Below are 27,711 nucleotides of genomic sequence, written 5' to 3'. Positions count from 1 at the left end.
GAAGCTTGCTCTCGCTTCCTTTTTCGAAGTAAACTTCATTTTCGGAATAATTTTCCATCAATTTTCAAAACTCTTTTACTACAGTTCCCTCAAACTTGGTTGGCGTTATTGAAAAAGAATCCATCAGTTGAAAGTTTATAATCTCGAGAAATTTTGAGCTAATGTATTTTGTTCTTTCCAAGCTCCTTCTAATTTTTTTTTATTTTGCCGACACATTTTTTGAGTTATAAAATCCGCAATTAGCGAGTATAAAAAGTTGATCTGCATTCTGTTGGTGTGAGCGGGTTCGGCAAAATAAACGTGGGCTTCGCAAATAAAAAGGTTTCCATAAAACTGTAATGTAAACTGTAAACTTGAAGTCAATGATACCTGAAGTTGTTAGAGGATTCAGCAAAGCTAAGCAATTTTTGAAAAACTTAATGTATAATAACATGAATGCAGATTCGTTTATCGATTCTGATAACTGTACTGGATTCCGAAATTTTTCTAAACAGCAAATTTTGACGCTTTGATGCAATTTTTGTCACAATTCATTTTTTGACAATTCGTGACAATTCAATCTTCCATCAATTCAATTTTTTATCGACAACAAATAAAAAAAAACGAAAAAAAAAAACTAAGAGCAAAAATCAAAAATTTTAGCTAAAAAACAGTAAAAAAAGAAAAAAAATTGCTCCATATTTTACAATGTGTTAAGAAAGTGTCACAAATTTTCCGGCTCTATCAGAAACTAACCCAATTTTGAGGCTCTTGTAGCTCCAAAAAAATTGGCTGCTTTCAAAATGGCAGTGCGAGTGAATCGATTCAATATTGAATAGCGCAAACCTTGAATAGCGAGAAGAAAACGCAACTGTTGCTGAAGAAATATGAATTGGTTGTCTGTTTCATAAATTGGAAAAAAAGCCTGAGTGTAAATTTTTTCAACTGTTTTTTGATTTGGATTATAATTTGACATGCATGCGGCAATATCGATTGTTTGGCAAAATTTTGATTTCAAAAAAATGTAATTGGTCAAAAATGCCTTTCCAATAGGAATATATAGGAGGGCCGTTATCACGTACAAAATATTGCAAAAAAGCTAGAAGCAAGTTTTTTTGATGGTTTTTTGATTCCTTGAATTTTTTACAATAAGCTTTATGCCAAGTTTTTCTATAATAAATTTATTTTCAAATTAGCTCTATTAACTAAATTGCTACCAAGAGTCATGAATGCAGTGATTACTTTCATATTCGTCATTTGATTTGCTATTTATTTGATTGTGTGCTATGTGTAAAGAATCTAAACAGGTCAAAACAGGAAATTTAAAAACAAAACTGGTCGAAATTGTCGTTTTTGGGCCTTTTTGGAAAACGTTGACCTCAAAATTGGGTTTTTCGGCGCGCATTTTCCTTCAACATTAGTATATATTGGCGCCGAAGGTGACTTTAGAACATTTTAAGGTCGGTCAGCCAAAAATGGATTTCTTAAAAATAACCAAAGGGGGACGCGATAGACGGAAGGAGGTCGAACTCCTGAAAAGGAAAGTGTCCGCCCCTCCCCCCTCCCCCTCCCCCCTATCTGCCCCTGCATTCCTTCGGTTTTTTAAATGAAGAAATGATTATTTCATCAATTTTTGGAGCAAAAAAAATTTTCTTCAGCTTTAGGGGCAGTCGGAACAAATAGGGCTCTGCCCAGCATGGAAGCCTTGCTCAAACAGTCTTATTACTCTTATCGCACAAATCTGGTCTTAAATGGCAAACGTACAAGTAGTCTCATTACTCTTATCGCATAAACCTGGTCTCAAATAAAATAAATTATCAAAGGGCTGGAAGTTTTGGCAAAAGGTATAAGTCCACACTTAAATATGGCCTGTATTTGCTTGATTTCTGGTTATCTGGCGCTACATTGAGATGAAAGAGCAGAATATCAATTATGGATTTTAGTGATAGCATTTTCATCGACTTTTAAGCTGATATGTGAGGGTTAATTCAGTTCAAATAGCGACGTGACATTTCTTGAGGAAACAATTGCACACAAGTCTGTTCAACAAAACTAGTTTATCAAATTTTGAGCAATCATCATCTTGATTATTCGAGTTTACTAAAATTGGAAAAGTTTGTTCGAGCTTCAGATAAATATAAGCTTCGCTAAAAACGCGGCTCGTCGCGAAATCACTTGCTAAAATGAACTTCGGAAAAGTTTTAGTATTCCTTCGAGTATCGGCTTGCATTGCAATGTTTTTTGCGGACGGTTTCCAGATGAGTCTAAACGGCCCATTTTACCCGGAAGAAGCCAAGAAAAAGGGTCTGGACCAGTCAATGATTGGTATTACAACCGGAGCCCAGTATTTAGCTCGTCTGGTAGGCTGTCTCGTTGTCATGACAACCGCCAACGCTTTCAACCAGAAATACTTTTTCGCTTTTGGAGCCTTAGTTATCGGAATTTCTCTTTTTTGTTTCTCGCAACTGACGTTCGGACCCAGCGGACCAATTTTTGCAACGATGTCTACTCTCTGTCGCATTTGGATTGGATTCTACAGCGCCGGTACGTGGGGTACTGGCTTCTCGAACATCGCTTCATTTTACCCTAAAAACGAAGGCCTGGTTGCGGGGTTCATTGAGTCTTCCTATGGTGCAGGTCAGATGATTGGTCCATTTCTTGGCAATTATTTATTCGAGCTTGGCGGATTTTCTGGGCCTTTCATTTTTGCTGGAGCTCTCGAACTTTTTATTGGAATCCTGTGCTTACTTCTGATTCCAAGTTACGCATCGCTATCAAAAGATACGAAAACTCCGGTGATTGAGGAGAAAAAGTTAGAACCCGATGAACGATCTCGGTTTTCCGGTGGTCGCCTTTCGAGGATTTCGGCATCCTCTGAATCAGATGATGAAACGACTGATTTGCCGCTGCCGCCAAAATATATTTCAAACTTTGGCTACCTAATTTCGATTCCGATTGTTCTTTCGTGTTTGCCGATTGCAACTGTTAATTCATCTCTCGGATTCATGAGTGTAGCCCTCGCACCTTTTCTTCTGGAAGAATTCAATGTCGGCTCGGAAGGCAATGCCAAATACTTTTTCGCAATTTTCGGAGTCACCACAGTTGCCAGCGCATTCATGGGCACACTAATAGATCGTGGATTTGGCGGAAAGTTCTACGCTTCTGCAATCGTTTTTTCAGCAATTGGATATTTTCTTCTGTTTCTGCCCAGTGTTTACCCAAAGGCTCACAGCACAACTTTTTTCTACACAGCTCTCATTTTTCTCGGATTCAGCATAGCCGGTGCTTACACAGGCAGTTATATAGTAACTGAAAAAGCCTCAATTTTAATTGGGGTTCGCGACCCGAAAACCGTCAAAATCGGCGTCGTTACCGCTTTGAACTTTTGGCTCTCGGTAGGCATAACGAGCGGTCAAATTTTAACTGGAGGTTACATCTATAATCAGACTTCCTTTTACATCGCCAGTTTGGCTCAATGTATCATGATTGTCGTATTTGGAGTGCCGACAATTTTCTGGATGTGGAAAAACAAGTTGTTGGCACAAATTTACTACCACGAAATAGCTCCGCAACTGCTAATTGACGAAAAGATAGAAAGCGGACCCCCAATCACGAACAACTTCGTCCACGAGGCAACTTTGTCAGTTAACGACATATCCCGAATGCATTACATGTCTTCAATCGGCAGATCGAATGGAGAATCGATCAATGCACTGATATCTTCTACTTTGAGATTTTGAGGCTTCAGATCAAACTTAATAATTTAATGCGTAGGTTTTTTTCTCGACCTTGTAGTATTGGGGCTATTTAATTTGGAGTCGATTGTTTTCGTTGGCCATATTCAGACCTGATATCTAAAACAAAACCCAATCATAGACTGTTTTCGGAACGTAAAGTCAATCCGAAACCTATGTTTGAAAACAAATGAAAAACTTCAAGTTTGGAAGGAGATAAATGGCAGTTGGAACTAGTGCCCTGTAATCAGTGGAGTTTACAGAATTACATGTTTTGAAAATAATAATAGCGTTATATAATAGTGAGTCAATTTAACTGATCTGTTTTTTGTATTGAATTTAAAATAGTGCTCTGAGGTTGGTAGGCAGGGGCTGAATTTTGAGGATATTATAGATTTTAATTCAAATGCACCGTATTTGGTGATGTTTGTTTTATCATAGAACCTTTTGACGAATCTTCGCATAAAAGAGCTAATCTTTTTTAAAAACTAAATAGAACGACATTAAAATTGCTGCTCCAGTTTATTTTTCTGCACAATTCACCTTTTTATCATTCAAAACTTACAAATTGAAACATTTTTTGGTCTAAAATGATAAGAGACGACGAACGTAGTGAAAACTTTTTGTAGATCCTGATGAATTTTTTTCAGTAAGGCTCAAACTAGATTTTTCGCGGTTTCAAATTTGTTTTTTTTTATCAATTCAAACTCCATTATCGAATAGCAAAAGTGTAAAAGTAACAAAAAATGTGATCAATTTTTAGTTTCCAAAACAGATTTTAATGTTCAGATTTTCCAGCGGAATAAGAAATTTTGCTGCTGATTCAGTTTTCTCAAATTGATTTAATTTTGTAAAAAAAGCACCAGCATAATTTTTATCGTGAAAATTAAAGAGTCTTAAGAGCATATCTTTTTTATTTGAAATTTAAAATCCGTTTTTTTTCCAGTATTTTTTGTTTTCTTGCGTTCATCATTTTTTTAAATACCAGTTCGCTATAATGTTTGACGTTCAATCCTTGAGTTTTTTCATTATGGTCAAATAAACATCAACCCAAGTTTTAAGTGTCAATAAACAAAGCGAAGTTAAATATACATGTCGTGTTGATTTTTTGTTGTTGTTAAGAGTAATGAACGTAGTGATGACTCTTATATAGGTCTTGCTGATTTTTCTTGGTTTTTTCAGAAAAAAGCCTTAAAATATTGATGCAATTAGGTGTAATGCACTTTTTGAGTTCAATTGCAATGCATCTACTGAAAATGACATAAGCTGCGCTTTCCAAATACGAACGCGGCCAATCATAAATTGTTCTGGCAAATTTAAAAAGCTTAAAAGGCTTTTTTTCTTTGAATTTCGAAAGTTGAGTTTTTTTCAAGCCAGTCGTTTTATGTTCACTTGCGTTCATTATTTGTTTTCAATCTTCGATTGGTTATGTTTTTTTTCTGAAACTTCTTATAAAATTATAGATAAATCTTTTTAAAAAAATTTGTTCTTGCACAAGTTTATACTGTTTTTTGGTTTGGTTTTGATTGAGTTTTTTAGTGGAAGGCATTTTACGCTTTCCAATTAGAAAAAAAAACGCAATAGGCGCGAAGTAATCTGATTTTAATTTCATAAGTGGATAATAATTTCAAAATTTACCAGTTGAATAGAAAAATTACGTATTGATCCAGTTTTCCTGCTTATAAAAATAGCAATTTACAAAAGCTTCTAGTGAAGTTCAAGAAACAATTATGCTTTCAATCTTTTCGAAGCTCGAAACTTGAAAATATTCAATTTTGAAAAGCTTCATATCTTGCAACCTCCTTATACTAATTCTAGATTAATTTATGTAAGAAAAAGTACCATAATAGCGTCTGCAAACAGCAAAATGCACAGTGAGAAAAAATTTGAAGCAATTGAAATCATAAATTCTCGATAGTGTTCAACAGGAAGCGGGAAAAAAATTCAGTCGAAAAAGTATTAGTCCGTTTTTGGTGGCCAAACAACTTTGAAAAACTAAAAATTAAAACCTTAAACTTTTGTTTTATAAATGCATAAATCAACTTATTTTACCCGTTTTCTATCTGTACTTTCCGACAATAACGCAGTTTTTGCTCCAAAATTTTGAAAATTGTTTCAATTCAACAAGATTTGCTCCACGCATGAACAAATTTGGCAGAAGCTTTTATCACTCCAGTTTACGGTTCATGTATAAAATACAAAAAATTTTATTTGGGCAAATTAACGAAAAAAAAATAGTTTTTTTGCTTGCTTTTTTTAAATTAACTAAAAGCGGAAAAAAAAGAAAAAAAACATGTATAAAAAGTATGGATTTTTTCCGCTCACTGGTATTCAAATCCGATGATTGTGCCGGCCATGTTGCCCTGGTTACTTTATTCAAAGCAAAAACTGCTGAAAGTCTGGACGTGTGAACTGTCGCTTTATCGTGAAAACGTATAGACCACTATAAAATGAATCAAGATTTGGTTGCAAACCGTTTTCAAAAAGGTTTAATTACTTTTCTGAGTTTTTTCTCATGGAGTTTCTGATTTCTCCGGAGGTTTTGAAAAGTTTTACACGCCCAAACAATACACTAATTTTTTGTTGCGTTTTCGAAACACATTGCTAGAAGCAATGTGGCTGACCTTTTCATTTTCAAATCGTAACTTGATTTTCACTATTGTCCACAACCTGACACTCATCAGAGAAAAAATGGCCGTCATCACATTTTTGACAATTTTTGCCAGTTTTGACAATTTTTGCACCAAAAAAAAAACACAATGTTTGCCTTTACTTTTTAGGACTACCATCTATGGGTGTCAATTGAATGAACTTTTTATGAGTTTCTGTTAAGTTTTTGCGCAGATTTTGCTGGGTAATCCGAATCAGAGAACGCGTAGATCATTGAGTAATTTTTTGTGCCATGTCCATTTCTGGTTTTTGCCTAAAATTTTTTATCCTTTGAAAGTTTTTAAATAATAAACCCAACTGTCGATTTGTAAGTTTTTAAAAGTTACAGTTTTGCATTTTTTGTGTTGTTTCACATGCACGTCAACAATTTTTTGCCTGATTTTTCTGGTTAATAATTTAATCTTTTTATGTTTTTTGGAGGCTCTTTTTCCTTTTCCCCCCCACCTCACAAATACACCAATTTTATGTTGTAACGAGGAGTTTTACAAGGTTAAGTATGGAGACCAGATATATTTGTCTTATCCTAATTAGTCCGAATACCAATTTTTGTAACAATCCGATCATGTGAACAAAGTTTTACTAATAAAATTTCGCTGGTGGGGGGAAAAGGAAAAAGAGCCTTTTTGGAAGCTGATAAATTGAAAAAAACTTTTTCCTGCCGGTGAAAACTCGGGATAAAAGTCTGAATCCCGAGTTTTCACCGGCAGGAAAAAATTTTATTTCCTGCCGGTGAAAACTTTTATTTGAGACCAGGTTTATGCGATAAGAGTAATGAGACTACTTGTACGTTTGCTCAAACAGTCTTATTACTCTTATCGCACAAATCTGGTCTTAAATGGCAAACGTACAAGTAGTCTCATTACTCTTATCGCATAAACCTGGTCTCAAATAAAATAAATTATCAAAGGGCTGGAAGTTTTGGCAAAAGGTATAAGTCCACACTTAAATATGGCCTGTATTTGCTTGATTTCTGGTTATCTGGCGCTACATTGAGATGAAAGAGCAGAATATCAATTATGGATTTTAGTGATAGCATTTTCATCGACTTTTAAGCTGATATGTGAGGGTTAATTCAGTTCAAATAGCGACGTGACATTTCTTGAGGAAACAATTGCACACAAGTCTGTTCAACAAAACTAGTTTATCAAATTTTGAGCAATCATCATCTTGATTATTCGAGTTTACTAAAATTGGAAAAGTTTGTTCGAGCTTCAGATAAATATAAGTTTCGCTAAAAACGCGGCTCGTCGCGAAATCACTTGCTAAAATGAACTTCGGAAAAGTTTTAGTATTCCTTCGAGTATCGGCTTGCATTGCAATGTTTTTTGCGGACGGTTTCCAGATGAGTCTAAACGGCCCATTTTACCCGGAAGAAGCCAAGAAAAAGGGTCTGGACCAGTCAATGATTGGTATTACAACCGGAGCCCAGTATTTAGCTCGTCTGGTAGGCTGTCTCGTTGTCATGACAACCGCCAACGCTTTCAACCAGAAATGCTTTTTCGCTTTTGGAGCCTTAGTTATCGGAATTTCTCTTTTTTGTTTCTCGCAACTGACGTTCGGACCCAGCGGACCAATTTTTGCAACGATGTCTACTCTCTGTCGCATTTGGATTGGATTCTACAGCGCCGGTACGTGGGGTACTGGCTTCTCGAACATCGCTTCATTTTACCCTAAAAACGAAGGCCTGGTTGCGGGGTTCATTGAGTCTTCCTATGGTGCAGGTCAGATGATTGGTCCATTTCTTGGCAATTATTTATTCGAGCTTGGCGGATTTTCTGGGCCTTTCATTTTTGCTGGAGCTCTCGAACTTTTTATTGGAATCCTGTGCTTACTTCTGATTCCAAGTTACGCATCGCTATCAAAAGATACGAAAACTCCGGTGATTGAGGAGAAAAAGTTAGAACCCGATGAACGATCTCGGTTTTCCGGTGGTCGCCTTTCGAGGATTTCGGCATCCTCTGAATCAGATGATGAAACGACTGATTTGCCGCTGCCGCCAAAATATATTTCAAACTTTGGCTACCTAATTTCGATTCCGATTGTTCTTTCGTGTTTGCCGATTGCAACTGTTAATTCATCTCTCGGATTCATGAGTGTAGCCCTCGCACCTTTTCTTCTGGAAGAATTCAATGTCGGCTCGGAAGGCAATGCCAAATACTTTTTCGCAATTTTCGGAGTCACCACAGTTGCCAGCGCATTCATGGGCACACTAATAGATCGTGGATTTGGCGGAAAGTTCTACGCTTCTGCAATCGTTTTTTCAGCAATTGGATATTTTCTTCTGTTTCTGCCCAGTGTTTACCCAAAGGCTCACAGCACAACTTTTTTCTACACAGCTCTCATTTTTCTCGGATTCAGCATAGCCGGTGCTTACACAGGCAGTTATATAGTAACTGAAAAAGCCTCAATTTTAATTGGGGTTCGCGACCCGAAAACCGTCAAAATCGGCGTCGTTACCGCTTTGAACTTTTGGCTCTCGGTAGGCATAACGAGCGGTCAAATTTTAACTGGAGGTTACATCTATAATCAGACTTCCTTTTACATCGCCAGTTTGGCTCAATGTATCATGATTGTCGTATTTGGAGTGCCGACAATTTTCTGGATGTGGAAAAACAAGTTGTTGGCACAAATTTACTACCACGAAATAGCTCCGCAACTGCTAATTGACGAAAAGATAGAAAGCGGACCCCCAATCACGAACAACTTCGTCCACGAGGCAACTTTGTCAGTTAACGACATATCCCGAATGCATTACATGTCTTCAATCGGCAGATCGAATGGAGAATCGATCAATGCACTGATATCTTCTACTTTGAGATTTTGAGGCTTCAGATCAAACTTAATAATTTAATGCGTAGGTTTTTTTCTCGACCTTGTAGTATTGGGGCTATTTAATTTGGAGTCGATTGTTTTCGTTGGCCATATTCAGACCTGATATCTAAAACAAAACCCAATCATAGACTGTTTTCGGAACGTAAAGTCAATCCGAAACCTATGTTTGAAAACAAATGAAAAATTTCAAGTTTGGAAGGAGATAAATGGCAGTTGGAACTAGTGCCCTGTAATCAGTGGAGTTTACAGAATTACATGTTTTGAAAATAATAATAGCGTTGTTATAATAGTGAGTCAATTTAACTGATCTGTTTTTTGTATTGAATTTAAAATAGTGCTCTGAGGTTGGTAGGCAGGGGCTGAATTTTGAGGATATTATAGATTTTAATTCAAATGCACCGTAATTGGTGATGTTTGTTTTATCATAGAACCTTTTGACGAATCTTCGCATAAAAGAGCTAATCTTTTTTAAAAATTAAATAGAACGACATTAAAATTGCTGCTCCAGTTTATTTTTCTGCACAATTCACCTTAGTGAAAACGTAGTGAAAACGTAGTGAAAACTTTTTGTAGATCCTGATGAATTTTTTTCAGTAAGGCTCAAACTAGATTTTTCGCGGTTTCAAATTTGTTTTTTTTTATCAATTCAAACTCCATTATCGAATAGCAAAAGTGTAAAAGTAACAAAAAATGTGATCAATTTTTAGTTTCCAAAACAGATTTTAATGTTCAGATTTTCCAGCGGAATAAGAAATTTTGCTGCTGATTCAGTTTTCTCAAATTGATTTAATTTTGTAAAAAAAGCACCAGAATAATTTTTATCGTGAAAATTAAAGAGTCTTAAGAGCATATCTTTTTTATTTGAAATTTAAAATCCGTTTTTTTTCCAGTATTTTTTGTTTTCTTGCGTTCATCATTTTTTTAAATACCAGTTCGCTATAATGTTTGACGTTCAATCCTTGAGTTTTTTCATTATGGTCAAATAAACATCAACCCAAGTTTTAAGTGTCAATAAACAAAGCGAAGTTAAATATACATGTCGTGTTGATTTTTTGTTGTTGTTAAGAGTAATGAACGTAGTGATGACTCTTATATAGGTCTTGCTGATTTTTCTTGGTTTTTTCAGAAAAAAGCCTTAAAATATTGATGCAATTAGGTGTAATGCACTTTTTGAGTTCAATTGCAATGCATCTACTGAAAATGACATAAGCTGCGCTTTCCAAATACGAACGCGGCCAATCATAAATTGTTCTGGCAAATTTAAAAAGCTTAAAAGGCTTTTTTTCTTTGAATTTCGAAAGTTGAGTTTTTTTCAAGCCAGTCGTTTTATGTTCACTTGCGTTCATTATTTGTTTTCAATCTTCGATTGGTTATGTTTTTTTTCTGAAACTTCTTATAAAATTATAGATAAATCTTTTTAAAAAAATTTGTTCTTGCACAAGTTTATACTGTTTTTTGGTTTGGTTTTGATTGAGTTTTTTAGTGGAAGGCATTTTACGCTTTCCAATTAGAAAAAAAAACGCAATAGGCGCGAAGTAATCTGATTTTAATTTCATAAGTGGATAATAATTTCAAAATTTACCAGTTGAATAGAAAAATTACGTATTGATCCAGTTTTCCTGCTTATAAAAATAGCAATTTACAAAAGCTTCTAGTGAAGTTCAAGAAACAATTATGCTTTCAATCTTTTCGAAGCTCGAAACTTGAAAATATTCAATTTTGAAAAACTTCATATCTTGCAACCTCCTTATACTAATTCTAGATTAATTTATGTAAGAAAAAGTACCATAATAGCGTCTGCAAACAGCAAAATGCACAGTGAGAAAAAATTTGAAGCAATTGAAATCATAAATTCTCGATAGTGTTCAACAGGAAGCGGGAAAAAAATTCAGTCGAAAAAGTATTAGTCCGTTTTTGGTGGCCAAACAACTTTGAAAAACTAAAAATTAAAACCTTAAACTTTTGTTTTATAAATGCATAAATCAACTTATTTTACCCGTTTTCTATCTGTACTTTCCGACAATAACGCAGTTTTTGCTCCAAAATTTTGAAAATTGTTTCAATTCCACAAGATTTGCTCCACGCATGAACAAATTTGGCAGAAGCTTTTATCACTCCAGTTTACGGTTCATGTATAAAATACAAAAAATTTTATTTGGGCAAATTAACGAAAAAAAAATAGTTTTTTTGCTTGCTTTTTTTAAATTAACTAAAAGCGGAAAAAAAGAAAAAAAACATGTATAAAAAGTATGGATTTTTTCCGCTCACTGGTATTCAAATCCGATGATTGTGCCGGCCATGTTGTCCTGGTTACTTTATTCAAAGCAAAAACTGCTGAAAGTCTGGACGTGTGAACTGTCGCTTTATCGTGAAAACGTATAGACCACTATAAAATGAATCAAGATTTGGTTGCAAACCGTTTTCAAAAAGGTTTAATTACTTTTCTGAGTTTTTTCTCATGGAGTTTCTGATTTCTCCGGAGGTTTTGAAAAGTTTTACACGCCCAAACAATACACTAATTTTTTGTTGCGTTTTCGAAACACATTGCTAGAAGCAATGTGGCTGACCTTTTCATTTTCAAATCGTAACTTGATTATCACTATTGTCCACAACCTGACACTCATCAGAGAAAAAATGGCCGTCATCACATTTTTGACAATTTTTGCCAGTTTTGACAATTTTTGCACCAAAAAAAAAACACAATGTTTGCCTTTACTTTTTAGGACTACCATCTATGGGTGTCAATTGAATGAACTTTTTATGAGTTTCTGTTAAGTTTTTGCGCAGATTTTGCTGGGTAATCCGAATCAGAGAACGCATAGATCATTGAGTAATTTTTTGTGCCATGTCCACTTCTGGTTTTTGCCTAAAATTTTTTATCCTTTGAAAGTTTTTAAATAATAAACCCAACTGTCGATTTGTAAGTTTTTAAAAGTTACAGTTTTGCATTTTTTGTGTTGTTTCACATGCACGTCAACAATTTTTTGCCTGATTTTTCTGGTTAATAATTTAATCTTTTTATGTTTTTTGGAGGCTCTTTTTCCTTTTCCCCCCCACCTCACATATACACCAATTTTATGTTGTAACGAGGAGTTTTACAAGGTTAAGTATGGAGACCAAATATATTTGTCTTATCCTAATTAGTCCGCATACCAATTTTTGTAACAATCCGATCATGTGAACAAAATTTTACTAATAAAATTTCGCTGGTGGGGGGAAAAGGAAAAAGAGCCTTTTTGGAAGCTGATAAATTGAAAAAAACTTTTTCCTGCCGGTGAAAACTCGGGATAAAAGTCTGAACCTTGAAACTCATGAGATCAAAATTTTAGCTTTCAAGATCTGTTCAACAATGAGAAATCGAAAAAAACGTGCAAAAATTGATGGTTTATTGTCATTGTCATAAACAAATTGATGGTTTATTGTTGAAATCAGAACATTAGGCAATTAGACCAAGGAGCGAGTCGTATCTCATCGCTTTGTTTAGGTTTCAGCGAACGAGATCCGGAGCTGATAGTTAGCTTGGAGTTTTCAATATTTGCCTCGCCCTTGGCCAGATTTAGACCCCGGTTTAGTACTCTGGCAGAACTGTGTAGTGCCCATGAGGAACGAGATGAACAGCTCATACTACACCCACTTGTGCTCAGTTTCCTACACATGAGAAGGAGGAAAACAAGGTAAAAAAATACCAACAGTCGACTATATTGCAGCTCTTCACTCCAATACTTTTGAAGTCTAATATAAGTTCATTTTTTTGATTTTATGTATATCATGTAAGAAGACAAAATCTATTTGGAGTTAGTCAATTAAAGTTTTTGCAAAATTTGATCGCGAATGGGTGATATATATTTCAATAGGTGTTAAATTCAAGTTACATAGCTCGATTGCTTTGTTATACTTCGAACAAGATTTATAATTTACTTCATAAATTCAATTTTTTGGCAAAAGAAGTTTAAAAATTCATTTTTTGAACAACATTTCATCTGGCAGATATGTTTTAGTATAAAAATATTAGTTGCATGTACAAGTGATTGAAAATGAAACTACAATAATATGCATAAGAGTTCTCAAATTTGATACATGCACAACTCAAATATTTCTCAAAGTTAACCCCTATTTTAACATATCACCCGCGAATGAACGAAGTGATCCAAAAATTTTCCACAATTTCGATATAACAGTCGCTACAATTTTCAGGGTAGTTTTCTCTTAATTCATTTTCTGAAACTTGGAAAAGTGAAAGAAAAAGTAAAAAAAAATAATGAAAATTGTAGGAAAATTTTGCCGATAGTAAAAATACAAAGCTCGTGTATGATTTGAACTTTTCTCCTCAACTCACGTTCAACTTATTTGACTCTTTTTTGTTTAGCAAGGCAATGGGCTGGGCATTGAATCTACTGCTGTTTCTGTCTATAGTGTTTTTTGTCAGTTCCTCCGAGTTCCTTCACGAACAACGCGACTACTGTGCCGAATACCAGGACAAATACGCAAACGGAACAAAGTAAGCCTGATGGAGGGAAACAAAATCAAATTAAGCCAAAACCTCTATAACCCGCTCGATAATCGAAAGAAATTTAGCCCTCGAAAAATTGACTGGTAACTCAAAAATCTTAATGATGTCTTGATGCATTTTATGTAACATTGTCCTCAGCAGTGGCGGATTTGCGGGACGGTAAAGAGGAGTATGCGACCCTCGCCTTGCAGCAGATCCCCTTTGGTACCATTTACGACCGACATTCATTCATGATCGAACAAGGAAGAGCCTTAAATTTCTCTTAAAGCGCATTTGACACCAATGAATACTAAATTTGATACAAATGCGCAATGAAAAATGCAAAGGCGCCAAAAAAATTAACGAACTATTTGATTTTTTTTTTACTGTTTATAATTAAAATTAACATTTCGAAGCTTAAGATGTAAAAATGTCTGTTTAGTATCACTCCCCGTCACGGTCAGGCCCATGACTACGGCAACTACACAATCCTTATTGCATTCACAGTGATAATAGTCTACTTTCTATTTGAAGTCATCAAAATAGGCGTACTAAGAGGGTCCTACTTCAAAACTCCAATCAACAAATTCCAGGTGTACCTTTTCATAAGCATGCTGCCTGTCCTCATCATTTGTGCATACCAACTTCCTAGAATTGGATTCACATCTTTAGGAAGATTTGCTCAAGTTAATGCGATTCTGGCTGTTTCTGGAAACCTACTGCTATCGTTTTCAACTAATAGTATTTATGGAAAATATATCATGATGATGCAAGAAGCGGGCAAAACGTTGTTCCGGTTGATCTTTCCTTTGGCGCTGTTGATTGGCTGTCTAGCAACCTGTTCGTTTTTCCTGCGATATCCGACTACAGTCGAGTATTACCTTCAGAACCGAAATAAAGACAACCAAACTTCTTATAATATGTTGAGAGAGTTTTGTTTTGAAACGGAACCTTTCGACCCTGAATTTGTAAGAGAGAAGTTTAATCACTGGGGAAAAGCGTTTATGGGCATTGTAAATGGAATGTATGGACAAACGGATACGAAGTACATGACTGATTATTACCAATACATGGACGATTATGACGTGATGCTTGAAGCCACTAGTGTACTTTTGTGGGCAATAACTACGATGTTGACAACTGTGCTTTTCATGAATATTCTGCTTGGTTTGACAATCGGCGATGTGAGGCGAATTGTGACATGCTCAAATTGTTACATGGTTCAGATTAACATACACGAGATGCGCAATCAGGCAATTTGGGATGACATTTTTTGGGCATTTTGTCGATGTTGCATGCGGCCGAAAAAAGGACAGTCTGCTCCGACAGAAGATACTCTAGAATCGATGTCAATTTTTCCAAACAAGTTCTGGGAAGGATGCGCTTTGAAGAAAGACAACGGATGCTGTGCGAGGTTTAAGAACAGAGCAACTGCTAGTTATATTTTAGGGTGTAAAAAAGCTAGAGATAAGATTGTAGAGGCTTATACTCGATTTGTTCCCGACCCCGAGGAAGCCAATCTACCTTCAGAGCCCGAAGATTTGACGACAATGCCTATTAAGGAATAGAATATAACTCTACTAGGTATATTTCATCTAAAAATATGGTATTTATTCTAAATAATTTTGATGCATACTTTCGATGACGAACAGGTATTCGCTTTTAATAGTTTTAGACAAATCAGATTGCTTTTAAGAGTTACATGCAAAAGCATTGCGCAGCAATGCATGAAAAAGCAATTTTTTTGGGCTTTTTTACTCTAGAAATTAAAAACTTGGTAAAATCACGTGAGGATGCTGTGAGGCAAAGATTTCAAAATTTTCGTTTACCAGTTAAGGGATATCAGAAAATATGCATCACTTTCATTGTTTAATTTTCTATACCTGTAATAACTATAACTCTTACTATTTTAACTTATATTCCCATATATAGACATACCATGCTACATCGAAACATTCTATTTTAAAATAACGAGTTTTTCAATTTCAGTAAAAAGAAGTATCAAAAAATAAATTCGTACTAAATTAAATTTAAGTAACAAATTTTGGTCTAGAAAACTAATGATTGATTTGGCCATGGCAAGCATCATGAGGAATGGAACAAATTAAAAGCAGCAAAGTTTACTACTTCTTGACTGAAAATGATCTCTTTATAGAAGACCGCAGGCGCGAAAATCTATTTCTCAATGAAGTTTCTGGTTTCTTCGAAGACGGCGCTTTTGGCGGTTTTTGATTTACAGTGTTGAACTTTTTCGGGGTATCCAATTTGTCAAAAGGTATCTGGAAATATCCCCTTTCGTCTCGAGGGCAAGTTACAGTCACGCTTCCAATTTCATCGTCTCGCGAACCTCTCCGGATCTTGAGGGAAAATCTACCGGCGAATTGACGTCGGAAACTCGCTTGATTATCCTCGATTGCATGAGCATAAGGCTTACATGTCATAGCAGAAGTGTGATTGTGTGCGTAAGGCATGGTCAATGTTTTGTCTAGAGTGCAGTTTTGGCTTTTTTGGGTGAGTGAATTGGTTCCATTTGTAGATGATTCTGGCGAAGAATAGGCTTCAGCAAAACTGACACAAAACACGCCTGAATCAGTTTTACGGTTACCTGTAATAGTAGTGGCATTTTTGGAATCTAATGTTTTACCGCCAATTGTGCTGTAAATGTGGTGATTTCCCGGAGAAGTTTCAGCTCCGGATTTTAGAGTGAGTTGTTGGTCATGGATTTTAATACAAGGATTAGGTGAACACATTGGCGTATCGTAAACTCGAGATTTGCTATCACCCGAAAATTCTTTTTCAGGTGTATCATAAATTCCTTGGCTCTTTTCCGCGGGCAACTGTTTCTTCGGTGTATCAAACTTGAGCGTCTCGTACTGATTTGCTGATATTTCGGAAAAGGGTCTCAGAGCACAATTCTGCAAACTATTTTTTCCTATTCCTCGGTGTGATATGTTACTATATGTTGCTTGTTCTGGTTTTGAACGATCGTAAAGGATGTCTGGTAAGTCAAGTTTCGACAATTGAAAATCTTTCCCACTTGTTGAGTTCAGTTGTTCGTTTTTGACCAAGGTGGCTTGTCGTAACGCGCTGCTTGACAATAGTCTAAGAGGGTGATTTGTATCCTCATTGGAACTAAACTGGGATTCGGAGGATTCTTTTAATTCAGAATCGGATCCATCGATGAAAGCTTCGTCATCGTATTCGTCGTCTTCCTCGTCTTCATCACTGAAGATTTGCTCCAAGTCAACTGAGGGTATCCTTCCTCCGGGTATGTATTGGACCTTCATTGATTCTCCGCGTGATGATGTACAGTATTCTGGGGTTAATCTTGTTTTAAAGCTCGGCCGGGTTAAAACAGCATCTACGTTGTCTTGACTTGTGGATATGAAAACATCATCATAAATATGTGACTGCATTGTTTCTGTTGATGAACTGAGAAAGGCGTTTGATTCTGATAAAAATTGGGATATTGAATGATGGAGTCGATCTCTTGCTTGACCAGGTATGCTTCTGCTGCTGTCTGGTTTTTCACACGCACCAGACTGTTGTTTTAGTTTGGACTCAATTTGTCGCCTCAATTTCTGCCACGCTTCCGGAACCTGAGTCGGATTAAGCGCCAGAAACCGACTCAAAGTCTGGTTAAATTCGTCGTCTGTCGCGACTGGTTGTTTCGATCCCATGACAAAACCACCACAATCAACAATAAGATAGTACTAAAGATTAACAATTCGATATCAGTAGTTGTGCAATAACTCAATCTAATAATACCAAGAAACCAGAATGATTAATAGTCTATATTTACACTATTGCTGCATAAACAGGAACAAAAGTTTCTGGTGACTGCCAACTTTTCTTATCACAAACGACAAAAGATTAAACTGGTTTACGACCGAAGGGATAAAACTAGAGGAAAATAATAAAGTGAAACCACGAAAACAGCTCAAATATATTGAGACTTCTTATAAAGTCACTCTCAAACGTTAATTTGGTCAAATTATTACATGCGCCTAGCTTCGTCTCTTGATATGATTTGGTATTCACCACAAACAATCAATTTTTTAAGTAAAAAAAATGAACGAACTTACATTTTTTCAAATGCAACGCAACTATAACTTACCAAAAGTGATGAATATATAAATATAAGATAAAAATATAATGGTATTTAATTCAGCGTGTTGGAATGAATTTTGCTGACAGATCAACCTTCTTAAATTAAAAGTCACGAATCGTTTATTTTTTATCGCTCAAAATTAGTCGTAATTGATACAGATTAACTCAGTATCGCACGGGTAATAAAACACGAAACCACAGCTCGGATAATGACGGCGATATGATATGCGTATTACTCGATGATATAATTTGCATTCGCTTAAGCCTTCGATTTAAATCTGGTGAAACTTTTGTTGAATCGTCTCAGACTGATTTCTGATGACGAGATCAATCAACAGCCGAAGCCACACCTTGATACCATACATGGCGATTGAACATATTAATAGATTTACTCGTATATGCGAAGAAGATATAACACAAAACTAAATCAAATATTACATATAAGTAAGCTTTTTAAAAAATTTGCAGTGGACGCGATATTTTCTAAAATCATTCCAGTAAATTTTCTGTATAAACATGTATAAGGTTTGCAGCAAAGCTAAAAAAGTTTTTTTTGGTTCATGTCAAAAAAGTCTTCTAATTCTATCTGAACAATAGTATTTACAATAATAAAAAAAACGTTACCTTGGCCTCAATATCCTATAAATTTTGAACTTTTGTAGTGCATCAGTTCAACAAAAACTAATAGCTTTTTTGCTCTGAACATATTGCGGAACATGGCGTATGTGGTTATGTTCCGACTATTTACGAAGAAAATGACAGAATATATGTGCTCGGATTATTTTTTTTTCACCAGACTAATTTCTAATTTTTAACTAGCATTTTTTAACCGAAGCTTCCAACCATTTGAAAAATGGGGAGGGAACTTTTTATTCGGGTGTGTTTTATTATTTTTTTTTTGTTTTCCAAGCAAAATCAGCAAACAAACAAAACAAACAATCATCGGAGAGAGTTGAGTGAAAAATGAATTCAAAGCCCTTTTAGTCGTGAATTATACGACATTGAAACTTTTCAAAAACTTTCCCGATGGCGAGAAAAACCGGTTTGATTTTTTTGTTTTTCGTGGTATTTCGAGTGAGCGAGCTATAGATAATGTCGATAGTTTGACTGCTTACAATCGCTTAATTTAAGCGGCAAAAATTTAGTTTTATTTGACTACAAATAGTTTTTTTTAATGTTTTTTGCGCCTTTTTGGAAAAAATGTTAAAAGGTAAAAAAAACCGCAAAAAATGCAAGTTTTAAAAACTGTTTTGATTTTACAGTAATTGTCTTTTTTCTACAGAAACTAGTTCCAATTTGCTTACTTCAATTTGACTGTCAAATATGCCTATGCTCTAGTTTGTTGCTCAGATGATTTTATCACACCACCCCGAAAAACGACCTAGACAAGAATAGTCGGTTGTGTGCAAAGAGCACAGAATGTTCCGACCATTGTATTCAGACAAAACATTTCTTTAGTTACTGTCATTTTTTTTTAATTAGTGTCGTTTTTTGTAGAAATTCTTTAGTGTCATTTTTTATAGAAAAATGGCAAGAAAAGCAAAGAAAATCAAAGTTTTTCCAAAAACCTTCATTTTTTTGTAGTTTTTTGTATTTTGAAGTTATTGGTTAAAACTAAAGCTCTTAAACTTTCAAAACACTAATTTGTGTTGAAAAAAACTTAGTAAACATGGCTTAAGCTAAGCTTTTAATCGTTTTATTTGCTCAAATTCAGACGAAAACTCAAAAATTTCAAACCGGTTTTTCTCAACGCTTGTTTTTTATATCGTTCGAATCCTGACTGAACAGCTTTAATAGGATATATTACTTTGTGATCTATTTTTCACTTTGCTATAAGCGAAATATATCATTTTGTACTTTAATAGTTTGCGGAGGATGAATTTTTTTCATTTTTTTTTTCAAAATACCACCCATTTGCTAAAAACAAACACTATTCCATATACGATTACTACTTCATATACAACTCAAAGTCTGGTTAAATTCGTCGTCTGTCGCGACTGGTTGTTTCGATCCCATGACAAAACCACTACAATCAACAATAAGATAGTACTAAAGATTAACAATTCGATATCAGTAGTTGTGCAATAACTCAATCTAATAATACCAAGAAACCAGAATGATTAATAGTCTATATTTACACTATTGCTGCATAAACAGGAACAAAAGTTTCTGGTGACTGCCAACTTTTCTTATCACAAACGACAAAAGATTAAACTGGTTTACGACCGAAGGGATAAAACTAGAGGAAAATAATAAAGTGAAACCACGAAAACAGCTCAAATATATTGAGACTTCTTATAAAGTCACTCTCAAACGTTAATTTGGTCAAATTATTACATGCGCCTAGCTTCGTCTCTTGATATGATTTGGTATTCACCACAAACAATCAATTTTTTAAGTAAAAAAAATGAACGAACTTACATTTTTTCAAATGCAACGCAACTATAACTTACCAAAAGTGATGAATATATAAATATAAGATAAAAATATAATGGTATTTAATTCAGCGTGTTGGAATGAATTTTGCTGACAGATCAACCTTCTTAAATTAAAAGTCACGAATCGTTTATTTTTTATCGCTCAAAATTAGTCGTAATTGATACAGATTAACTCAGTATCGCACGGGAATAAAACACGAAACCACAGCTCGGATAATGACGGCGATATGATATGCGTATTACTCGATGATATAATTTGCATTCGCTTAAGCCTTCGATTTAAATCTGGTGAAACTTTTGTTGAATCGTCTCAGACTGATTTCTGATGACGAGATCAATCAACAGCCGAAGCCACACCTTGATACCATACATGGCGATTGAACATATTAATAGATTTACTCGTATATGCGAAGAAGATATAACACAAAACTAAATCAAATATTACATATAAGTAAGCTTTTTAAAAAATTTGCAGTGGACGCGATATTTTCTAAAATCATTCCAGTAAATTTTCTGTATAAACATGTATAAGGTTTGCAGCAAAGCTAAAAAAGTTTTTTTTGGTTCATGTCAAAAAAGTCTTCTAATTCTATCTGAACAATAGTATTTACAATAATAAAAAAAACGTTACCTTGGCCTCAATATCCTATAAATTTTGAACTTTTGTAGTGCATCAGTTCAACAAAAACTAATAGCTTTTTTGCTCTGAACATACTGCGGAACATGGCGTATGTGGTTATGTTCCGACTATTTACGAAGAAAATGACAGAATATATGTGCTCGGATTATTTTTTTTTCACCAGACTAATTTCTAATTTTTAACTAGCATTTTTTAACCGAAGCTTCCAACCATTTGAAAAATGGGGAGGGAACTTTTTATTCGGGTGTGTTTTATTATTTTTTTTATTTTTTTTTTGTTTTCCAAGCAAAATCAGCAAACAAACAAAACAAACAATCATCGGAGAGAGTTGAGTGAAAAATGAATTCAAAGCCCTTTTAGTCGTGAATTATACGACATTGAAACTTTTCAAAAACTTTCCCGATGGCGAGAAAAACCGGTTTGATTTTTTTGTTTTTCGTGGTATTTCGAGTGAGCGAGCTATAGATAATGTCGATAGTTTGACTGCTTACAATCGCTTAATTTAAGCGGCAAAAATTTAGTTTTATTTGACTACAAATAGTTTTTTTTAATGTTTTTTGCGCCTTTTTGGAAAAAATGTTAAAAGGTAAAAAAAACCGCAAAAAATGCAAGTTTTAAAAACTGTTTTGATTTTACAGTAATTGTCTTTTTTCTACAGAAACTAGTTCCAATTTGCTTACTTCAATTTGACTGTCAAATAAGCCTATGCTCTAGTTTGTTGCTCAGATGATTTTATCACACCACCCCGAAAAACGACCTAGACAAGAATAGTCGGTTGTGTGCAAAGAGCACAGAATGTTCCGACCATTGTATTCAGACACAACATTTCTTTAGTTACTGTCATTTTTTTTTAATTAGTGTCGTTTTTTGTAGAAATTCTTTAGTGTCATTTTTTATAGAAAAATGGCAAGAAAAGCAAAGAAAATCAAAGTTTTTCCAAAAACACTCATTTTTTTGTAGTTTTTTGTATTTTGAAGTTATTGGTTAAAACTAAAGCTCTTAAACTTTCAAAACACTAATTTGTGTTGAAAAAAACTTAAACATGGCTTAAGCTAAGCTTTTAATCGTTTTATTTGCTCAAATTCAGAGGAAAACTCAAAAATTTCAAACCGGTTTTTCTCAACGCTTGTTTTTTATATCGTTCGAATCCTGACTGAACAGCTTTAATAGGATATATTACTTTGTGATCTATTTTTCACTTTGCTATAAGCGAAATATATCATTTTGTACTTTAATAGTTTGCGGAGGATGAATTTTTTTCATTTTTTTTTTCAAAATACCACCCATTTGCTAAAAACAAACACTATTCCATATACGATTACTACTTCATATACAATTCTACGTTGGTTTTTAAATTGGTTTTTAATTGATAAGTTTTATGCTTGAAGGGTTTATTTAATTTTGTCTGCGGGTGCCTCAGCAACAGAGTTATTCATTTTGAAACTAAAATAGATAATTTTTTCCAATTTTTTGCTAGGCTAACTGTCGTTATAATACTGTGGAAATGACAAAGCTGACCGGCTACTTTTGTTTAGTTTTATAATATCTTTTTCACTAGTCTTGAACTTTAAGATTTAATTTTTCCGCCATAGTGTGAAGTTCTCCTTTGCTGAAACAGAGTTTAATGACTCCTTATGGTCGCCTGGCAGTCACTTGATTTCCATGAACTACCTTTCGGCCCCGAAAACTTACTTAAAAAAACTCCATTAAAACTATTTGCCGGTGAATTTCTTCTTGTTTAGGGTAACCCCATGGAGCATATTTGTGATGAGCTGTAAAGAACTATAATATCAAGACGGGCGGATCTAGGATTTCCTCGAGAGGGGGGATTTTCAAAAAAAAATTGAAATTTTTCTCCATCTTTTTTTAAGGTCGACCAAAATGATTTTAAGAGCTCTCCCAAATCACCATAAAGACCCTATTTTGACCATTTTTCAACGAAGCAGGCCAAAAAGCGTTTTAAGGTTTTTTTTTGGAAAATTGGAAAGTAATTTAGAAAAATTTTAGTGTCAGTCAGCCAAATATGGATATCTCAAAATAGTACAATGAAGGGTACTTCGGGTTGGCAGCCCCCCCCCCCCCTAAATCCGCCTTAGATTTAGAAAAAAACTGAAAGCCGGTTTTCAGAAGTATCGGTCAACAAATTATAGATTTTGACTTTCACGCACTAAACTGACCTAATGCATGTTCTGATCCAATTTCACTGAATCCATGTTTTGATAAAAAATTTCATTGTATACTGCTGCTGACAACGCATATATATCAGTTTTTTCAAGTTTGCTCATTCCCGGTTTTCGAAACTTAAAGTCTGGTATAAAAAATCAAAATAGTTCTTGTGCGCTCCTCTCATTCCGTTACTTTCTTCAAAAATCAGAGCAAAAAACTGCATGTAGTTATACCCGGGTCACATCGGCGGTTCTCTGTAAAAAGTTAAACAGCCCGTATGTTGGTCCTTTCCCGCGTGGATAACATATCTATATAATGAAATTAAGCTTCTAGAGACAGCTGCGTTGTACCTCTTTCAGAAGAAGTTTGAATTACGCCCGCTAAGATATCCCAGCGATAAAACGCACAACGCCCTACGATGTCTTGATTGTCTAGTCACTTAGTGAAGCATTATAAAATCGTGAGTGAAATGAAGCTGATTCAAATTAATTTTCACCATGAGTGCTACAGAGTACCAAAAATAATTCAAAAGGACAACGGTAGAAATCCTACATTAGCAAGAACAAAAAAATAACAGACATTTCAGCATCTTAATATTAAGACCAGTTAAGTAACTCAATCATTAACTGAATTTATAAACATTTCAAAAACTTGAGCTATTGACAATCAAACTGCACATTAAGATTGCCCATCAAAGAAAAGCACATCAAAACTCGCTATGTTAGCGCAATGATGACATACAATTCGACATTTTGATAGCGGTTAGAATTCTTTGCTTTTAGCTGTAAACTAAATTTACAAATCCACCGAACGTCCAACCTAAACATAAAATCTAATTCGGAACATTGCTTTAGTTTAATATACAGTGGACCTCAAATATATTGTTTGTTTTCGAACTTTGCTCAAAAATTACTCAGGCAGAAATTAATGAGTTTATATGAATAAATTGAGATCGGAATGTCAAAAGTGGAATTCAGATTAGCTATTCTGGGAGACGCCGGAGTTGGGAAAACTAGTCTGGTCCACAGAATGACAAAGAGTCACTTCAATACTCATGCCAGTCCCACAGTTGGAGCTTCCTTCTTTGTTCACAGTGTTCCCTTCGAAGACAAAATATACGAGTTCCAAATATGGGACACAGCGGGCCAAGAACAGTACCACAGGTAGATAGTAGTCCACTTATGGCAACACTGGGCGCCACTTAAATGAGCGCCAGAAATCCACCTTTCAGCTGAACGTTTAAGTAAAACTACTGCACTGTAGTTTCTAGTTCGTATTGCTTTGCAAGACACATTATTTTGTTAAAATTACGAGGTTCTCTTTCAAAATTAAAACAGATTAAAACTCATTCTGAAATGAAGACGAAAGTTAAGTTTTTCTGGTTTCTGAGCTGTTTTCAGATTTCAAAATCATTGGAATTTTAACAAGTTTTCCGTCCTCTGGGAGTTTGAATCTCAAGGCAGTATATATAGACACAATACCGATTTAGGGAAGTACATTTCCTGCTTTTTGCATAGATAAAATCTTCGGAGCCAGGATTAACTTTCTTCCATTTTAATCTTGGCCACAGGGATAAACTCATAATAAATTAACCCAAAGACAAGACACAACCGAAAGACCAAACAATCTATCAATGACAAAAATATTCCAGACGACCACCCAAATCAGGCCGTAAATCTTTCTCTTTTCTGTATCATATGTATCAATTTCCCAATCGTAGTAACTCTGTTTTATCGGGAGAGATTTTATGCTAACATTTCTAAGACACGTATAAGAAAATGGCATTCAGAGCGTGACCGATTCCACAGAAAAAAAAATTCATAGGAAAAACAAGTAGAACCTGTTGGTGCGCAAGTAACCCAATGTTCCGACAAAACACTATTTTTTTCATGAAATAGCCCTTTCTTGTAACTTGTGTGATGAAAGGATCTAAACACAGACCTAGAACATAGGCATATTCTATAGTTGTAGTAAAATTGGCACTTTGCAAAACTGTTTTTTCAAAAAAAGACCACAAAAAAAAACAAAAAGAAACTTAAAATATTTAACAAGATGGCGCTAAAAAAAACTGAAGTTAAATTAAATTTTCAGGGATTGAATAAAAGTTTTACTGCTTATTTGTTTCTATAATAAGCCTACTTGCTCGCTGCTTTTTTAGCTCAAAATTTAAAAACCAAAAATCAAAAAAATTACAAACCGGTTTTTCTCGGTAGTGAGAAAACGTTTTTAGAAATAACTGGCTCCGTTGAATTATGACAGAAAGGGCTTGAACATGATATATTACTCGACGCATTCCGATGGTTATTTGTGGTACCTGATTTTGCATTGAACAAAAAACTAGCAAAACTAGCCGGTTGCTGGGCAAGTAGCACAGAATGTTCCGACGATATTCATAAGAACTACAAATAATACATTTTCAAATTATCAAGTTTTTCACATTAAAGTCGTTTTTTTTGCAGTAAGTGATGAGAACACTATACACATGCGTAAAAATTTAGTAAATTAGGCATAATCGAAAACAGTTGTCTGCAAAAAAATTTAATTTCGAAATTTCTATTTTTTTGCTCAATATTTTTTTAAGATTCAAAAAATAATAACTCTTGCCAGGTAAATGCTTAACATAGCTTTCAACACTTGTTTTCGTTTGGAAAAAATCAAGTTTTTCAAGCCTAAATGACATATTTAACAAGTTATCATTTGATTTGGTCGAAATTAGACGAAAAACCGCAATTTTCAAACCAATTTTTCGCGACACTGGACTTTTTTTTGGAAATTTAAAAGGGCTCTGATATGATATATCACTCAACGCAGTCCGATGATTATTTTTGTACCTGATTTCGCGTAGAAAACGAAAAGAAAAACTAAAATACGCCCGAATACAAAGTTCCTCCCCATTTTCAAGGGCCGGAAAAAAACGAAAAAGACAAAGTTTATCACCATTTGAAATGGTCGTAACAAAACCCATCATTCATTGAAAAACATATCGAACTAAATTGAGTATTATATTTGTAGTGTCTGTCGATATCTATATTATAGATTACATTCCAGTGCCTTCGTTGCTTTCTAACTGAAGATTCTGACATGATTTAAGTAAGCCGAGATTTGTTTGCTGGCTTCAATTAGCTATAAGTAGGTGACATGGTGCATCCAATTGAAGCATAGGTTTTCATCGAAATTGTCTTTCTTCGAAAATTTTGAATGAAAAGGTAGTAGAGCAGCAATATAAGTAAAAACAGGAACGAAGCAGCACTTGATATGCGCAATTGAGTTTGAGAATATGTCCTGCAAAAATGCCTTTCTAGTTCTTTTTAGTATTCGAGAAACAGCAGTTTTGTAATTTGTTTTGAATTTTCGAATTTCAAAAAATATATAGCTAGTTCGATTTTTGTTACTGTGACAAGAAATCTGTACAAAGCTACCAATGTCGAGAGAAGGCAACTAAAATTGTAATGGTCACATTTCTCAATAAAATAAATAAAATTTTTGAGAACTTTAATTTAATTTTCTTTTCAAAAAAGTTTTTTACCTTTTGTGAACTAGTCACATATAAAAAGCGAAGGACTGATCCTTGCATTTGGAACAACTCTTCGTTATCTTAAAAATTTCGGAAACAAAAGTGTTTTTTTTTTGTTTTCAATAAAAAAATCAATCATTATTTTTGACTCAACGTTAAACTCTCAGTGGGAATTGATTGCCCTTCGTCTATCCTCTTTTTTTTCTTAGTATTTATCATATAAAGCACTAATTAGCTCACTTTAAATACTTGATCAAATCGGCTCTTTTTTCTTAATGAGCCTAGACGGAAATTGTGTACACCACACCGAGAATACTTTTCCAATGTGTTGCAATAGTCAAACTGCTGTATAAAAGCTCTGGACTCTATCGGATATACCTTATTTTTGAGAAAAAAATATCGAATACAAAATTCTTGCACACCACATGATTCGATCAAACCGGATTTTTATTTATTTCATCGCTTCTCGCTTTATATCCTTAAAGATGATAGTACATAGACAAGCAAACATGACAGCATCTCCATGGTCGAACAAAAAATTTTCGGTGATGAAAATGATCTAAATGGCAACAAAATAGCGATGCTAATTTTGAGGGAAAGCAAAATGGTGGGCTTCCAGTTTGCCTCAACATTCCAGTCGAAAAATTACTCCGTAGACCGTATCTTTAAGCAATAATTGCATTCTGATTAGCTCTTGTGATACAATTTCTTCTTGCACCAATTAAAATATGTTTTAGCCTGGCCTCGACATACTATAGAAATGCACAAGGAGTCCTCATTTTGTTCGACCTGACAAACCCAAACTCCTTTTTCACTGCTCAACAGTGGGTGGCTGAACTTCTCTCGATGAACAGACGATATCTCATCCTCCTCATCGGCAACAAACTCGACCTCTCATTCAGATCAGTGTCAAACGAAACTGCACTGTCATACGCCAAAAACGTCGGAATAGGCTACATTGAAGTGTCGGCAAAAACTGCTCAAAATATTGACAACATTCTTGTAGAAATAATCAGCTCAGCCAAAGACATGAACTTCTTGGCCAGTTTAAGATCACCTAGTATTTTGCGCCTAGAAGAGACTACAGAAATAATCAAAAAGAAAAAGTTCTGCTTGTTTTGCTAATCGGTGATCTTTTA

General features: G+C 34.7%; 3 protein-coding genes across 3 annotated transcripts; all 3 read left to right on the top strand.

The window, feature by feature from the left end:
- Window positions 1-2,213: 2,213 nt before the first annotated feature.
- On the top strand, window positions 2,214-3,719 carry LOC134852041 (MFS-type transporter SLC18B1-like). The gene has a single exon (XM_063868321.1). The coding sequence runs from the start codon at window positions 2,214-2,216 to the stop codon at window positions 3,717-3,719; it is 1,506 nt and encodes a 501-aa protein (XP_063724391.1).
- A 3,982-nt stretch (window positions 3,720-7,701) lies between these two features.
- LOC134852040 (MFS-type transporter SLC18B1-like) lies at window positions 7,702-9,207 on the top strand. Its single transcript, XM_063868320.1, has one exon. It carries the CDS (start codon window positions 7,702-7,704, stop codon window positions 9,205-9,207), a length of 1,506 nt encoding a protein of 501 aa, XP_063724390.1.
- A 14,365-nt stretch (window positions 9,208-23,572) lies between these two features.
- LOC134850970 (ras-related protein Rab-31-like) lies at window positions 23,573-27,705 on the top strand. The gene is made up of 2 exons (XM_063866809.1): window positions 23,573-24,221; window positions 27,310-27,705. The coding sequence occupies exons 1-2, from the start codon at window positions 24,016-24,018 to the stop codon at window positions 27,695-27,697; spliced, it is 594 nt and encodes a 197-aa protein (XP_063722879.1). The 5' UTR covers window positions 23,573-24,015; the 3' UTR covers window positions 27,698-27,705.
- The last annotated feature ends 6 nt before the right edge of the window (window positions 27,706-27,711 follow it).

Source organism: Symsagittifera roscoffensis, chromosome 7 (assembly GCF_963678635.1).
Source record: "Symsagittifera roscoffensis chromosome 7, txSymRosc1.1, whole genome shotgun sequence".
Taxonomy (NCBI): domain Eukaryota; kingdom Metazoa; phylum Xenacoelomorpha; order Acoela; family Convolutidae; genus Symsagittifera; species Symsagittifera roscoffensis.
This window is presented reverse-complemented; position numbering and strand designations above follow the sequence as displayed.